Source organism: Salvelinus alpinus, chromosome 8 (assembly GCF_045679555.1).
Source record: "Salvelinus alpinus chromosome 8, SLU_Salpinus.1, whole genome shotgun sequence".
Classification (NCBI taxonomy): Eukaryota; Metazoa; Chordata; class Actinopteri; order Salmoniformes; family Salmonidae; genus Salvelinus; species Salvelinus alpinus.
Genome location: NC_092093.1, coordinates 50,046,412 through 50,064,226, shown reverse-complemented (window position 1 = coordinate 50,064,226; position 17,815 = coordinate 50,046,412). Strand labels below are relative to the sequence as shown.

The 17,815-nt window shown below is 42.9% G+C and overlaps 1 protein-coding gene across 1 annotated transcript in view; it reads right to left on the bottom strand.

Moving 5' to 3' along the window:
* Nucleotides 1-356: 356 nt before the first annotated feature.
* LOC139583246 (probable ubiquitin-conjugating enzyme E2 W-B) overlaps nucleotides 357-17,815 on the bottom strand; it is a 37,454-nt gene continuing 19,995 nt past the window's right edge. Inside the window, exons 3-6 of the mRNA XM_071414099.1 lie at nucleotides 16,448-16,550; nucleotides 7,174-7,329; nucleotides 4,636-4,711; nucleotides 357-4,372 (exon numbers count right to left, since the gene is read on the bottom strand). Of these exons, the coding sequence (XP_071270200.1) occupies nucleotides 4,359-4,372; nucleotides 4,636-4,711; nucleotides 7,174-7,329; nucleotides 16,448-16,550 (349 nt within the window). The 3' untranslated portion in view covers nucleotides 357-4,358. The remainder of the gene's footprint in view (nucleotides 4,373-4,635; nucleotides 4,712-7,173; nucleotides 7,330-16,447; nucleotides 16,551-17,815) is intronic.

Sequence of the window (17,815 nt, the reverse complement as noted above, 5' to 3'; positions counted from 1 at the left end):
GAAAGCTCTTAGAGACTTACCCAGAAAGACTCACAGCTGTAATCACTGCCAAAGGTGATTCTAACATGTATTGACTCAGGAGGTTGAATACTTATCTAAATCAATATATTATTATATATATATATATATTTTTTTTTTTACAATATAACCCATTTTAATCCCACTATGTGGGAAAAGTAAAAGGGTGTGAATACTTGCTGAAGGCATTGTATAAACTGTAAAAGTCTATGATAGTAGCTCACAAATGTGGCCAGCATGGCTACCACAGCATTCTGTGCCATAATAACAAAAGTTTGTCTCACCTTATTCCCTAAAGGAATCAGATCATCAACGCGAGAGAGAGAGACAACGATGAATTAGAAGTGAACCGCTGCTTTTTATTATTGATTATTAAAATGAACAGGCATCTCTGACATGGAGCTTGTACATCTCAAAATATATTACAAATATAATAATATTACCATCCCCATGGTGATCAATCACAACAATCTGCAGGCCAAGAATCCAAACCACATTAAAAAGGAAAAAATATATAACTAAATAGAAACCAGGAAAATAAAAGTAGAAATCAAAAAGAGAGAGATCCAAATCCTGTTGACAGATCCACTCCTGGTTTTAACATGTCTGCTGGTCTGTGAATGAAGGCTTTTTGTCCCTGCACTAAATGTCATACTGTGACATACTTTCCCAAATGGAACCCTATTCCCTAAGTAGTGCACTACTTTTGACCAGGGCCCATAGGGTAGTGCACTACTTTTGACCAGGGCCCATAGGGTAGTGCACTACTTTTGACCAGGGCCCATAGGGTAGTGCACTACTTTTGACCAGGACCCATAGGGTAGTGCACTACTTTTGACCAGGGCCCATACTCTGGTCTAAAAGTAGTGCACTATGTAGGAAGATAGGGTTTTGGTCAACACCAGATAACCCTTCTACAGTGTCATACAAAAGCATTTGTTTTAAATAGATAAGACTCCTTTATATATAGTCATAAATACGGTTCCTAGACACCAGTGTGCCACGGTCATATCTATAACAAACACATTCACTGAGTCAAGCGGTTTCATATTGTGACAGAAATAAACTTCTCTGTGGAGCCAAAAAGGAAAAGACAACCAGATACAATACAAAAAAATCAACCCAATGACGGGAATAATTACAGGACACAACTATAGGAGTGGAGTGAGAGCTGCCGCAACACATTGGCTGGGCGCGTCCCAAAATGGATCCCTATTGTTCTCTTTACGGTGCCCTGCTTTTGACCACCGTACATAGGGCACTCTGGTCAAAAGTGGTGCTCTATATAGGGAATAGGATGCCATTTGGAACGTAAACCCTACAGCCTCTTAGTCACAGTTGAGGGCTGCTGATTCAATCCCATAGTAAAAGGTGTAGATATAGAAATAACAAGTTTAAATTGACGGAGTTCATTTTGTGCCATTAATATCAAGCAAAACTTCTTAAGTCGGAGAACAAAATGGAAAGCAAAATAAACCCAAAAGTATTGAGTGCAATATATCTATATATAGCAAGGAAATAATTTTGAAATGCGTGAACAAATGAATAAAAAATAAAAAAATAGTTTTCAGTGAAACACTTTCAATGATAACTTGATTGTGTTGAAACGCCTCCCTCTTTGTCCTACTAACCCTCCATCACCACTTCCAGCCGTTCTCCCATCCAGGGACTAACCAGGACCGACCCTGCTTAGCTTCAGAGGCAAACCAGCAGTGGGATGCAGGGTGCTATGTTGCTGGAATGAAGGTGCCAAAACTTGCACACAAAAAAATATAATGCAGTAGGCATTTAATCACAATAGTTATAATGGAAAATGTTTCACAAAAAAAAAAAAAATCTGAATTAATTTGTTCACACACTTCAAAATGATTTCCTTGCAATTTTTTTTTCTCAATACATTTATTTATTTATTTATTTTTTGCAATATAATTTGTTTGCAAAACTAAGACATCTGTTTTAGACTTCATTAGTTTCGCTTGATATTTAAAATGGCACAAAAAGTCCATATAAACTCAGCAAGCAGACCAACCTCGTCAGAACAACAGTAGTTGTGTGTTGATGACAACCAAGTAGCTGTACACATCCTATTGACCAGAAACATTGCAGAGAAACTCAAAGTAATAAAACACTCATATTAAATCACTCTAATTAATAAAATAACATATGAACGCACTCATTTCTAACTTCTAAAACGTTTTAAGATTTATATAGAAGTTTCATACGCTGTAATTTCACAACACAAAAGTCTCTTTTTTTGGTGAAAATATAGTTAAATGCTAAATATCTGACAGGATGTCTTTTTCCAAGGTGAGCTCGTATTGAAAAAAAAAAAGAAGTACCTTAGCCAATCTCTGACCAGGGAATCAGTCTAGCCGAGTCATTAACAACAGTTCTGAACCGATTCCTTTCCCTGTTACTACCACTCTGGAGATGGACATAAAGATGTTCATTAAATACACAACTCCCCCTGTAACTCCCCCTTTCAGCTAGCTGAAAAACAGTACAAAAAAACAACAAGACAAACATCATCAAATCAGATCATGTTTTTAGGAGATTAAAGCACTCATCTCATCAAAAACAAACCAAACCAACGTATCATACAAATGGATCACAACAACAGATAGACACCTCTGGGCTTTACACGGAGGGGATGTTTTCACACACCTCTGGCCTTTACACGGAGGTGATGTTCACACACCTCTGGGCTTTACACGGAGGGGATGTTTTCACACACCTCTGGCCTTTACACGGAGGTGATGTTCACACACCTCTGGGCTTTACACGGAGGGGATGTTTTCACACACCTCTGGGCTTTACACGGAGGTGATGTTTTCACACACCTCTGGGCTTTACACGGAGGTGATGTTTTCACACACCGCTAGGCTTTACACGGAGGTGATGTTTTCACACACACCGCTGGGCTTTACATGGAGGTGATGTTTTCACACACCGCTAGGCTTTACACGGAGGTGATGTTTTCACACACCGCTGGGCTTTGCCGAATGGACTAGCAAACACCATTATATGAGTTGAGCCTGTATTATTCTAGAGAGGTATGTAACAGTCTCAGCGAATTAAAGAGTTCTAACCGTCGTTGTCTCAACCTGGTCAGTACCAACATTGTAGCCAACACAACAAACCAGACAAATTCACAACGTCTGAAATCAAGTCCTTGGAAGATGGAAGGCAGAGGGGAAGTACTGCTCTTGATTAAAGGGTTAAAAGTAAAGCCATTTAAAACCCGATTATCGCCTGAAAACAGGAAGTGGTGATGTTTGTGGTTTTACAGTAGAAGTTAACTGCATGTCTGGAATAACCGACATTGAGTTAGTTGTACCTAGATTTTTAGATTTTTTTCACAGTGCATTGAATTTCAGTAAAAACAAAAATATTTTTGTTTTTGGGGTTTAAGGTGCTCAGATCCTCTTCCTGTTATAAGATGTTCAGATCCTCTTCCTGGTACAAGATGTTCAGATCCTCTTCCTGGTACAAGATGTTCAGATCCTCTTCCTGGTACAAGATGTTCAGATCCTCTTCCTGGTTTAAGATGCACAGATCCTCTTCCTGGTTTAAGATGCTCAGATCCTCTTCCTGGTATAAGATGCTCAGATCCTCTTCCTGGTATAAGATGCTCAGATCCTCTTCCTGGTATAAGAGGCTCAGATCCTCTTCCTGGTATAAGAGGCTCAGATCCTCTTCCTGGTATAAGAGGCTCAGATCCTCTTCCTGGTATAAGAGGCTCAGATCCTCTTCCTGGTATAAGATGCTCAGATCCTCTTCCTGGTATAAGATGCTCAGATCCTCTTCCTGGTATAAGGTGTTCAGATCCTCTTCCTGGTATAAGATGCTCAGATCCTCTTCCTGGTATAAGAGGCTCAGATCCTCTTCCTGGTATAAGGTGCTCAGATCCTCTTCCTGGTATAACCTATTGAAGTCTCTTTGTATGCCCAAGTATGCATCCACCGTTGCTGTTATTATTATTATTATTACACACGATGACAACCTTTTAAATGTACTCAAACAAACACAAAAGGAAACAAGAATCATTTTAAAACAATAATAATATAATAATCTCACTCCAAAACCATTTATTTTGCTGGCTGCATAACGATCTTTTGGCCAAAACAATCCATTGTTGGGACATATAACTTTATTTTCTCATTTTGTATATTACAACCGGCTAAAACATGCACCCAACTGCCCTCTGGGAAATGCAGTTCAAAAAAAAAAGTCTCCCCAGCGCATCACGGTGTCCATTGCTCCAGTCAAAAGGTCAGAGTTCAGTGACTGTATGATTCAAAAGTGCTTTATGTGGGACAGTAGGACTATTAGAAAGTTAATTAGCATGTATCATCTGGGAAAGAAAACACAAGCACGTACGTGAGCGCATAAACACACATATACAATTTCACTATTAAATATTTTAACGTGTTTAAATATTGATTCTTCCTAATATAATCTGTAGTCAAGTGTTGGATTTCTGTACATTCCCATTAACTAGAGTGGATAACCATTCTAGTAGGTAAACATAACATCTGTGTGAGGATGGAACGGTTTAACCCTTTACGTATTAACATTGTTATCTTATACCTGGCTACAGAGGACGTAACTACTCACCGTGATACCACCATTTTGTCTTCTTTGGGTTTTTGTTACATGTTTTTACGTAAAAGGAGTTATCGGGGGGCCGTCTCTGCAGAGAGACAGAGAGAGACAACCGTCATCATCAGAGAAGTGCTGGTATAAACATGTAGAGGCAACCTCCTTCAGAGTAGGGTGAAGTTGCCTCTAGATTGAGGTTCAATAGTGTAGAGGCAACCTCATTCAGAGTAGGGTGAAGTTGCCTCCAGACAGTCATTTAGATTGAGGTTCAATAGTGTAGAGGCAACCTCATTCAGAGTAGGGTGAAGTTGCCTCTAGACAGTCATTTAGATTGAGGTTCAATAGTGTAGAGGTAACCTCCTTCAGAGTAGGGTGAAGTTGCCTCTCGACAGTCATTTAGATTGAGGTCCAATAGTGTAGAGGCAACCTCATTCAGAGTAGGGTGAAGTTGCCTCTAGACAGTCATTTAGATTGAGGTTCAATAGTGTAGAGGCAACCTCATTCAGAGTAGGGTGAAGTTTCCTCCAGACAGTCATTTAGATTGAGGTTCAATAGTGTAGAGGTAACCTCATTCAGAGTAGGGTGAAGTTTCCTCTAGACAGTCATTTAGATTGAGGTTCAATAGTGTAGAGGTAACCTCCTTCAGAGTAGGGTGAAGTTTCCTCTAGACAGTCATTTAGATTGAGGTTCAATAGTGTAGAGGTAACCTCCTTCAGAGTAGGGTGAAGTTGCCTCTAGACAGTCATTTAGATTGAGGTTCAATAGTGTAGAGGTAACCTCATTCAGAGTAGGGTGAAGTTGCCTCTAGACAGTCATTTAGATTGAGGTTCAATAGTGCAGAGATTTATTCTTAGTCCCCCTCTACCTCACGTGTCAAACTCATTCCAGAGGGCCGTGTGTCTGCAGGTTTTTTTCTCATCCCTTGTACATGATTGATGAACTAAAGGTCATTGAGTAGTTAGGGCCTCCCCTCGCCTGGTTCTAAAGGTCATTGAGTAGTTAGGGCCTCCCCTCGCCTGGTTCTAAAGGTCATTGAGTAGTTAGGACCTCCCCTCGCCTGGTTCTAAAGGTCATTGAGTAGTTAGGGCCTCCCCTCGCCTGGTTCTAAAGGTCATTGAGTAGTTAGGACCTCCCCTCGCCTGGTTCTAAAGGTCATTGAGTAGGTAGGACCTCCCCTCGCCTGGTTCTAAAGGTCATTGAGTAGGTAGGACCTCCCCTCGCCCGGTTCTAAAGGTCATTGAGTAGGTAGGACCTCCCCTCGCCTGGTTCTTAAGGTCTTAATAAGACACAGATTGAAAGGAGAAGTCTAAAACCAGCAGACACTGGGTCCTCTATGGCGTGACAGTGACAGCCCTTCTGTATTAAAATGGGGCGTGTTTAAAATGATGTCTACTGAACAAAAATATAAAACGCAACGTGCAACAATTACAAAGATTTTACTGAGTTACAGTTCATAAGGAAATCAGTCAATTGAAATAAATTCATTAGGTCCTCATCTCTGGATTTCACATGACTGGGAATACAGATATGCATCTGTTGGTCACAGATACCGTCAAAAAAGGAAAGTAGGGACGTGGATCAGAAAACCAGTCAGTATCTGGTGTGACCACCATTTGCCTCATGCTGCACGACACATCTCCTTCACATAGAGTTGATCAGGCTGTTGATTGTGGACTGTGGAATGTTGTCTTACTCCTCTTCAATGGCTGTCCGAAGTTGCTGGATATTGGAGGGAACTGGAACACGTTATCGTACATGTCAATCCAGAGCATCCCAAACATGCTCAATGGGTGACACGTCTGGTGAGTATGCAGGCCATGGAAGAACTGGGACATTTTTAGCTTCCAGGAATTGCGTACTGATCCTTGCGACACAGGGCTGTGCATTATCATGCTGAAACATGAGGTGATGGCGGCAGATGAATGGCACGACAATGGACCTCAGGATGTCCTCACGTACCTCTGTGCATTCAAATTGCCATCGATAAAATGCAATTGTGTTCGTTGTCCGTAGCTTATGCTTGCCGATACCATAACCCCACCGCCACCATGGGGCATGGCGTTTACGTCAGGTTTGCGGTGGTGAGGCCGGTTGGACACTCTGGTGGACATTCCTGCAGTAAGCATGCCAATTACACGCTCCCTCAAAACTTGAAGCATCTGTAACATTGTGTTGTAACAAAACTTTTGAGTGGCCTTTTATTGTCCCCAGCACAAGGTGCACCTGTGTAATGATCCTGTTGTTTAATCAGCTTCTTGATATGCCACACCTGTCAGGTGGATGGATTATCTTGGCAAAGGAGAAATGCTCACTAACAGGGATGTAAACTAAATTGCTAAAAACATTGAGAAATAAGCTTTTTTGTGCGTATGGAACATTTCTCAGATATTTTTTCAGGTCATGAAAAAAATGGGACCAACACTTTTTACATGTTGTGTTTATATTTTTGTTCAGTGTATAATGAACTAACCCCTGTAACAAGTAACATTATGCCAGGCTTTTGTCATTTTATACGATTTGGCGTTCCCCAAGTGTCCGTTGTCGCCCCCTTACCTTTTCTTTGCAGCTGGACAGCATGCTGATGATGCTGAGACAGACTGACTGCACTGACAGGGCTGGCGACCAGTCTTCTGTTAGTATTGAAAGACAGATGTGACCGTTGCTATAAACGTGAGGATGGACAGGTATATTCTCTCCCATGAACATTACCTGAAATGGAAAACCAACAACGTGATCAGACACATTTCTCAATAATTACTTAAATCGAATCAATTTTCCTTGGTTGAGTTCCATCTACTATATACAGTGCATTTTCCACATTTTGTTACGTTAAAGCCTTATTCTAAAATGGATTAAATAAATAAAAATCCTCATCAACCTACACACAATACCCCATAATGCAAATCTTTGCCATTGAATGGAGCAAAGTACAGAGAGATCCTTGATGAAAACCAGCTCCAGAGCACTCAGGACCTCAGACTGGGGCAAAGGTTCACCTTCCATTAGGACAACAACCCTAAGCACACAGACAACGCAGGAGTGGCCCAGCCAGACATGAACCCGATCTAACATCTCTGGAGAGACCTGAAATAGCTGTGCAGCAACGCTCCCCATCCAACCTGACAGAGATTGAGAGGATCTGCAGAGAAGAATGGGAGAAACTCCTCAAATACAGGTGTGCCAAGCTTGTACCGTCATACCCAAGAAGACTCAAGGTTGTATTCGCGGCCAAAGTTTGTCTTCAACAAAATACTGAGTAAAGGGTCTGAATACTTATGCAAATGTGATAAAAAAATTGACTGGGAGGCGGTCTAGACGGAGCCTCGAGCTCAATAAAATGATAGAATGTTCATATTTGAAGATGGCAGAAAGGCCAGTCTCTTTGCCAATGACAAGGAGAATGTTAGTTTAAGAGACTGGTTACTCAGACTAGAATATCTCAGCTGTCACCATCAAGCTTGATCTTGACATCTAGCGAGCAAGTTAGCCAACCAAATGCAAAGCTGGAGCTCTGAGCTGGACATCGTTTATTTGACACATCTTCGATTTCTTATAGTTCTACTTAACTTGTAGTTAGAAGCAGTTGGGTAGCCCCCGGGTGCCAGCGGGTTCCTGTCATTCCTGTGGCCACTGACACCTATCATGACAAGTGTTCCTATCAGGTCTGTGTTGTGTTGCTGTGCTGGTAGTTATCTGCAGTGCTGGGGTACGTGCTGGTAGGAGCAGCCTGACTGTTTATCTAATATTCTCTCTGTACCACCAACCAACCTCCTATTTATAGGCAGGGCTGCTGCTGACAAGATTGTCACCATAAACTAATCCCCTCAAACCTGGCCCATGGGCTTTAATACGCTAGCGTAAAGAGAGACAGAGAGACAGCTAGAGAGAGAGACAGAGAGAGAGAGAGAGAGCTAGAGAGAGACAGAGACAGCTAGAGAGAGAGAGAGAGAGACAGATCGGGAGAGACAGCTAGAGAGAGAGAGAGAGAGAGACAGCTAGAGAGAGAGAGAGAGAGAGAGACAGCTAGAGAGAGAGAGAGACAGAGAGACCGCTAGAGAGAGAGAGACAGCTAGAGAGAGAAAGACAGCTAGAGAGAGAGAGACCGCTAGAGAGAGAGAGACAGCTAGAGAGAGAGAGAGAGAGAGACAGAGAGACAGCCAGAGAGAGAGAGAGAGAGCTAGAGAGAGAGACAGCTAGAGACATAGAGACAGCTAGAGAGAGAGACAGCTAGAGAGAGAGAAAGAGACAGCTAGAGAGAGAGAAAGAGACAGCTAGAGAGAGAGAGAGAGAGAGAGAGACAGCTAGAGAGAGAGAGACAGCTAGAGAGAGCGAGAGACAGCTAGAGAGAGCGAGAGACAGCTAGAGAGAGAGAGACAGCTAGAGAGAGAGAGAGACAGCTAGAGAGACAGAGAGAGACAGCTAGAGAGACAGCTAGAGAGAGAGAGACAGCTAGAGAGAGAGAGACAGATAGAGAGAGAAGAGGGAGCTCTAGATAGTGTGAGTTGAGAGCTCCATGTCCTTTCCAACCCCCCCACAAAAAATGACTGCTGCTCCATATTCACTCCATTCATTATAAACCACCATTTACCCAACACCCACCTAAAACCACCATTTACCCAACACCCACCTAAAACCACCATTTACCCAACACCCACCTAAAACCACCATTTACCCAACACCCACCTAAAACCGCCAATTACCCAACACCCACCTAAAACCACCATTTACCCAACACCCACCTAAAACCACCATTTACCCAACACCCACCTAAAACCGCCATTTACCCAACACCCACCTAAAACCGCCATTTACCCAACATCCACCTAAAACCGCCATTTACCCAACACCCACCTAAAACCACCAATTACCCAACACCCACCATTTACCCAACACCCACCTAAAACCGGCATTTACCCAACACCCACCTAAAACCACCAATTACCCAACACCCACCTAAAACCACCAATTATCCAACACCCACCTAAAACCACCATTTACCCAACACCCACCTAAATCCAATTTGTAAGTCGCTCTGGATAAGAGCGTCTGCTAAATGACTTAAATGTAAATGTAAAACCACCATTTACCCAACACCCACCTAAAACCGCCATTTACCCAACACCCACCTAAAACCGCCAATTACCCAACACCCACCTAAAACCACCAATTACCCAACACCCACCTAAAACCGCCATTTACCCAACACCCACCTAAAACCACCATTTACCCAACACCCACCTAAAACCACCATTTACCCAACACCCACCTAAAACCGCCATTTACCCAACACCCACCTAAAACCGCCATTTACCCAACACCCACCTAAAACCGCCATTTACCCAACACCCACCTAAAACCGCCATTTACCCAACACCCACCTAAAACCACCAATTACCCAACACCCACCATTTACCCAACACCCACCTAAAACCGCCATTTACCCAACACCCACCTAAAACCACCAATTACCCAACACCCACCTAAAACCACCAATTATCCAACACCCACCTAAAACCGCCAATTACCCAACACCCACCTAAAACCGCCAATTACCCAACACCCACCTAAAACCGCCAATTACCCAACACCCACCTAAAACCACCATTTACCCAACACCCACCTAAATCCAATTTGTAAGTCGCTCTGGATAAGAGCGTCTGCTAAATGACTTAAATGTAAATGTAAAACCACCATTTACCCAACACCCACCTAAAACCGCCATTTACCCAACACCCACCTAAAACCGCCAATTACCCAACACCCACCTAAAACCACCAATTACCCAACACCCACCTAAAACCGCCAATTACCCAACACCCACCTATTTTTGTGACTACCTGGACATACATTTGGTTTTTGAAATATTGAAACCAAACCATATGGATTTGAATGAAAAGTATTTGAATAAACATAAAAAAGGTGACTGTAAGCACTCATCATTTCAAATAGGCTACATGTCATATTAAACAGCATATAAACACTAAATAGGAGCCAGACAGGGAGTCTAAGAAGGAATGAAAATGATTTTTTTAGGCTATACTTTTGAATTACTTCAAGGCTATAGCCTACAAAGAAATACATTGTGAAGCATTTGCGAGTGTGACACAATAGGCTGGTAGGAACATAAAGCACTAAACCTTTAAAAAAAAACATTTCGCTATATTAAATCAGTATAGTCTATAAATTGCGCATATAGGCGGTGACTTACTTAGAATTAAATACAAAATTAAACAAATTGACGTATTAGTGCCTCTGAAATCATTTTTAGCATTTATTTTTTAGAAACGCGTGTTCACCCTGTGTCACTTCCGGGTCATGCGATGACACAGCAGAGAACATCCTCTCCACACTGGCAGAGCCACTGGGCATGAGAAACACCCTTTTTGGCCCCTCTTGCCAAACAAATAACCCGAACAAAATGAAAGCTTCTTGAACGTGGGAATATGCCAGGCTTATTGGGACAAAAATCAATTAATGGCCCATTGTATAGATAAAAGGAACAAAAATGAACGAAACCTTTAAGAGATCTGATTTTTAGTTTGTAAATATTTTGCTACAATGGCACAGTTATCTACCCACCTCGTTCCTTTCTTTTAGCATGTCCACGTAGTAAGTACACCATGCTTTCAGGATACGTAGCAGCAGGTAGCCTAGTGGTTAGAGCGTTGGGCCAGTAACCGAAAGGTTGCTAGATCAAATCCCCGAGCTGACAAGGTAAAAATCTGTCGTTCTAAGGCAGTTCACCCACTGTTTCTAGGCCGTCATTGTAAATAAGAATTTGTTCTTTACTGACTTGCCTAGATACATAAATGTAAAATAAAAATAAATATGTAACTTTTCAGATTCTTTAGATGTGGACACTACATCACCACACTCCCTCTCTTTAGTAGTGGACACTACATCACCACACTCTCTCTCTTCTTTAGTAGTGGACACTACATCACCACACTCCCTCTCTTCTTTAGTTGTGGACACTACATCACCACACTCCCTCTCTTCTTTAGTTGTGGACACTACATCACCACACTCCCTCTCTTCTTTAGTTGTGGACACTACATCACCACACTCCCTCTCTTCTTTAGTAGTGGACACTACATCACCACACTCCCTCTCTTCTTTAGTTGTGGACACTACATCACCACACTCCCTCTCTTCTTTAGTAGTGGACACTACATCACCACACTCCCTCTCTTCTTTAGTTGTGGACACTACATCACCACACTCCCTCTCTTCTTTAGTAGTGGACACTACATCACCACACTCCCTCTCTTCTTTAGTAGTGGACACTACATCACCACACTCCCTCTCTGCTTTAGTAGTGAACACTACATCACCACACTCCCTCTCTTCTTTAGTAGTGGACACTACATCACCACACTCCCTCTCTTTAGTTGTGGACACTACACTCCCTCTCTTCTTTAGTAGTGGACACTACATCACCACACTCCCTCTCTTCTTTAGTTGTGGACACTACATCACCACACTCCCTCTCTTCTTTAGTTGTGGACACTACATCACCACACTCCCTCTCTTCTTTAGTAGTGGACACTACATCACCACACTCCCTCTCTTCTTTAGTAGTGGACACTACATCACCACACTCCCTCTCTTCTTTAGTAGTGGACACTACATCACCACACTCCCTCTCTTTTTAGTTGTGGACACTACATCACCACACTCCCTCTCTTCTTTAGTAGTGTACACTACATCACCACACTCCCTCTCCTGCTCTTGGTCTTCATCTTTGTAAGTCACCTGTGTGATTTATCAGTTTCTTTATGAAAATATTCAACAAACGCCATGACAGTATCTAAATCAAGGGGCTATTAGCAGCACACTACAAATGCATGCTGGGCCGGGCATGACCTGAGCTGGTGAAGAGAGCGTTACTGGAGCGAAATTACAGCGGGCCAAAAGGCCGACGCTCCAGCCTTTGGGAATCTCGCTCCATGCTCCAGTTAAATAGGGCAAGCTCCACTCCTCACTCTGCTACAGCTCCACTCCAGCTCCCATACTCTGCTAGATAAAAGAGAAAAGAGAGAGAGGGAGAGCTGTCCGTCTCCACTGTGTCCTAGGCAATCCATGATGGCATTAGGAGCCACAAAGCCAATGTGTCGGCCATACTGTGTTGGCATCCAGGTACAGATGGGATCATGGCATCAGCATTAAGCAGGGCGGGAGAGGTTGAATAGTACGGTATTGATTCACCCAATCTCATCAGAATGTGGTGTTTAATCCGGGTAGCCTCTGAGAATAACATCGCCGAATACAATGATACGGTGACAGAGTTCATCAGGAAGTGTATAGGAGATGTTGTTCCCACTGTGACTAGTAAAACCAACCCAAACCAGAAACGGTGGATAGACGGCAGCATTTGCAGAAAACTGAAAGCTCGAACCACTGCATTTAACCATGGAAAGGTGACTGAGAATATGACAGAATACAAACAGTGTAGTTATTCCCTCTAAGGCAAATCAGACAGTCGCAATTCAACGGCAGGGTCTACAGACAATCACGGACTACAAAAGGGACAAGCTAAAACCCCTCCTTCGCCGGCTTTGAGGATAACACATTGTCACCGATCCCGGTCTGCTGTCCCCACTTGCTTCAAGATGTCCACCATTGTTCCTGTTCCCAAGAAAGCTAAGGTAACTGAACTAAATGACTATCGCCCCGTAGCACTCACTTCTGTCATCATGAAGTGCTTTCAGAGACTAGTCAAGGATCATATCACCTCCACCCTACCTGACACCCTGGACCCACTCCAATTTGCTTTCCGACCCAATAGGTCCACAGATGATGCAATCGGCATCGCATTTCACACTGCCCTATCCCATCTGGACAAGAGGAATACCTATATAAGAATGCTGTTCATTGACTATAGCTCAGCATTCAACACCATAGTACCCTCCAAGCTCATCATTAAGCTTGGGGCCCTAAGTCTGAACCCCGCCCTGTGCAACTGGGTCCTGGACTTCCTGGCAGGCCGCACCCAGGTGGTGAAGGTGCTCAGTCCCCTCTTGTACTCCCTGTTCACCCACGACCGCGTGGCCACGCACGCCTCCAACTCAATCATCAAGTTTGCAAAGGACACAACCATATTAGGTCTGACTACCAACAATGATGAGACAGCCTACAGGGAGGAGGTGAGGGCCCTGGGAGTGTGGTGCCCTATATATAGACTTGGAATCACTGGCCACTTTAATAATGTTTACATACTGATTTACTCATCTCATATGTATATACTGTTTTATATTCTACCGTATTCTAGTCAATGCCACGCTGACATTGCTCGATCTAATATTTATATATTTCTAAAATTCCATTATTTTACTTTCGATTAGTGTGTATTGTTCTGTACAAGCATTTCACTACACCCGCCATAACATCTGCTAAATATGTATGTATGTATGTATGTATGTATGTATGTATGTGACCAATAACATTTGATTGGATTTTTATGGTGTTAGACATCAGGGTCGTATTCACAAGACACCAAACAAAAGAACATGGATCAAAATGGAGAAGGGACTACCCAAACTTGTCTAATGAAAACCGCGTTATTTTATTTGCACACCTTTTTTCAACGTATTTCTAGTGTGCACTAATGAATAAGACACAGGCTAGTGAGTTACATCATATTTTGGTCAGAAACTGCAGGAAATCATGTAAACAAAACATCAACACAACTATTGTTCATCTTGACAGTTCGTCTCAAGTTACTTTGTATCAAAACCACAATGCAAGGATGAATCACTAACACTAGCCCTGCTCAATAGAGTTGGCTCTAACAGATACCTTCTCCAGCAGCTCCAGCAGATACCACTACGCTACTAGCTAGCTATCGTTAGTAGTTCCAGCTAGCTAGCTAGCTATCGTTAGTAGTTCCAGCTAGCTAGCTAGCTATCGTTAGTAGTTCCAGCTAGCTAGCTAGCTATCGTTAGTAGTTCCAGCTAGCTAGCTATCGTTAGTAGTTCCAGATAGCTAGCTATCGTTAGTAGTTCCAGCTAGCTATCGTTAGTAGTTCTAGCTAGCTAGCTATCGTTAGTAGTTCTAGCTAGCTAGCTAACGTTAGTATTTCTAGCTAGCTAGCTAACGTTAGTATTTCTAGCTAGCTAGCTAACGTTAGTATTTCTAGCTAGCTAGCTAACGTTAGTATTTCTAGCTAGCTAGCTAACGTTAGTATTTCTAGCTAGCTAGCTAACGTTAGTATTTCTAGCTAGCTAGCTAACGTTAGTATTTCTAGCTAGCTAGCTAACGTTAGTATTTCTAGCTAGCTAGCTAACGTTAGTATTTCTAGCTAGCTAGCTAACGTTAGTATTTCTAGCTAGCTAGCTAACGTTAGTATTTCTAGCTAGCTAGCTAACGTTAGTATTTCTAGCTAGTTAGCTAACGTTAGTATTTCTAGCTAGCTAGCTAACGTTAGTATTTCTAGCTAGCTAGCTAACGTTAGTATTTCTAGCTAGCAGGTGACAGCTAAATCAACAGTAGTTTCTTGGTTGTATTGATTTTGTCATTAACATTGTATTAAACAATGATCAAAACTCAAACCATCCCCAACACATAGCTAGCTAGCTAGATCTCCCAACTTTGACCACTTTGATACAAACGTACTAATATAACGCATTGGACCAGAGCTAGAGCGTCGACTGGTATGTGCGTAGCCAATGACTGTATATATGAATGGACAAAGCCATGGATCACGTGACATCATTCACTTCTATGTGAAGACTCAAGAGCGCATTGAAGCCAAAGGAAGTCGGTTAAGATGGCGTGTCACGGAGACATAACATGCACAGTTTAAGCTACGCTAGGAAGTGACGTTGCATGCTAGCTCAGTGTTCCCCCTCTGATTGAATAACTCAAGTTGAAGGCTGTCCAGGGTACTGCAGGCTGCCATTAGCAACAAAAATATTCTCATCACGTCTTCTGTGACATTTTAAAATATTCAGTTGAAGGGCATACCTCTGGTGTAATTGAAGCAATTATTGTCTTTAAAAAATGTGGAAGATATGCTATGTGTTTAAAATAGCGCCGTAGACTGGAATCTCTGCCTTACAGAATGATATCTACCCTCTTCAGACCAGTAGACTGGAACCCTCTCTACCTTACAGAATGATATCCACCCTCTTCATTCAGTTTGATAAATGACCTGTTACTAAGCAACATGCCCACTCAGCGTACTCACAGAGCATGGATGGATCTTGACAGTGTCCTAGCTTGCTGATTCAATAGTTACTAAGCTATACAGTACTATTCATCAATGAGGAGCCGCTAGGCTAGCTAGTAGCTATAGTACTCAATGAGGAGGCGCTAGGCTAGCTCGTAGCACCAGGACCCATCAATGAGGAGCCGCTAGGCTAGCTAGTAGCTATAGTACTCAATGAGGAGGCGCTAGGCTAGCTAGTAGCTATAGTACTCAATGAGGAGCCGCTAGGCTAGCTGGTAGCTATAGTACTAAATGAGGAGGCGCTAGACTAGCTCGTAACACCAGGACTCAATGAGGCAGCGCTAGGCTAGCTAGTAGCTACAGTACTCATCAACGAGGTGGCGCTAGGCTAGCCAGTAGCTACAGTACTCATCAATGAGGTGGCGCAAGGCTAGCTAGTAGCAACAGTACTCATCAACGAGGAGGTGATAGGCTAGCCAGTAGCTACAGTACTCATCAACGAGGTGGCGCAAGGCTAGCTAGTAGCAACAGTACTCATCAACGCGGTGGCGCAAGGCTAGCTAGTAGCAACAGTACTCAACAACGAGGAGGTGCTAAGCTAGCTAGCGAGCTAGTAGCTACAGTACTCAATGAAGAGGCGCTAGGCTAGCTACTTACCTGAGGTGAATCGAAAGGATACCGACCACTGAATTTGAAAAGCAACTGAAATTTCTCTCCTTCATAGAGTGTGCCCGTGGCTCCTTCCATATCTACAATCCATCTGGAAGACAAGACACAACAAATGCCATATTAAATTATTATATATTACTTTATATTTCATTCTCCAATATAAACAAACAAGTGTGTGTGTGTTCATGTATGGTCTGGGTCGTAGGTCAATCAGAGATGGAGAGGATTGGTCCCTGGCCTGGTCAACATGCCTGAGGATAATGCATTCACTTATTTCTCATTCTGACAGAAAGACCCAACGATAAAGCCCTGTCATGATGCGTCCTTATAGAAAGACCCAACGATAAAGCCCTGTCATGATGCATCCTTATAGAAAGACCCAACGATAAAGCCCTGTCATGATGCGTCCTTATAGAAAGACCCAACGATAAAGCCCTGTCATGATGCGTCCTTATAGAAAGACCCAACGATAAAGCCCTGTCATGATGCGTCCTTATAGAAAGACCCAACGATAAAGCCCTGTCATGATGCGTCCTTATAGAAAGACCCAACGATAAAGCCCCGTCATGATGCGTCCTTATAGAAAGACCCAACGATAAAGCCCTGTCATGATGCGTCCTTATAGAAAGACCCAACGATAAAGCCCCGTCATGATGCGTCCTTATAGAAAGACCCAACGATAAAGCCCTGTCATGATGCGTCCTTATAGAAAGACCCAACGATAAAGCCCTGTCATGATGCGTCCTTATAGAAAGACCCAACGATAAAGCCCTGTCATGATGCGTCCTTATAGAAAGACCCAACGATAAAGCCCTGTCATGATGCGTCCTTATAGAAAGACCCAACGATAAAGCCCTGTCATGATGCATCCTTATTGAAAGACCCAACGATAAAGCCCTGTCATGATGCGTCCTTATAGAAGACCCAACGATAAAGCCCTGTCATGATGCATCCTTATAGAAAGACCCAACGATAAAGCCCTGTCATGATGCGTCCTTATAGAAAGACCCAACGATAAAGCCCTGTCATGATGCGTCCTTATAGAAGACCCAACGATAAAGCCCCGTCATGATGCGTCCTTATAGAAAGACCCAACGATAAAGCCCTGTCATGATGCGTCCTTATAGAAGACCCAACGATAAAGCCCTGTCATGATGCGTCCTTATAGAAAGACCCAACGATAAAGCCCTGTCATGATGCGTCCTTATAGAAGAACCAACGATAAAGCCCTGTCATGATGCGTCCTTATAGAAGAACCAACGATAAAGCCCTGTCATGATGCGTCCTTATAGAAGACCCAACGATAAAGCCCTGTCATGATGCGTCCTTATAGAAAGACCCAACGATAAAGCCCTG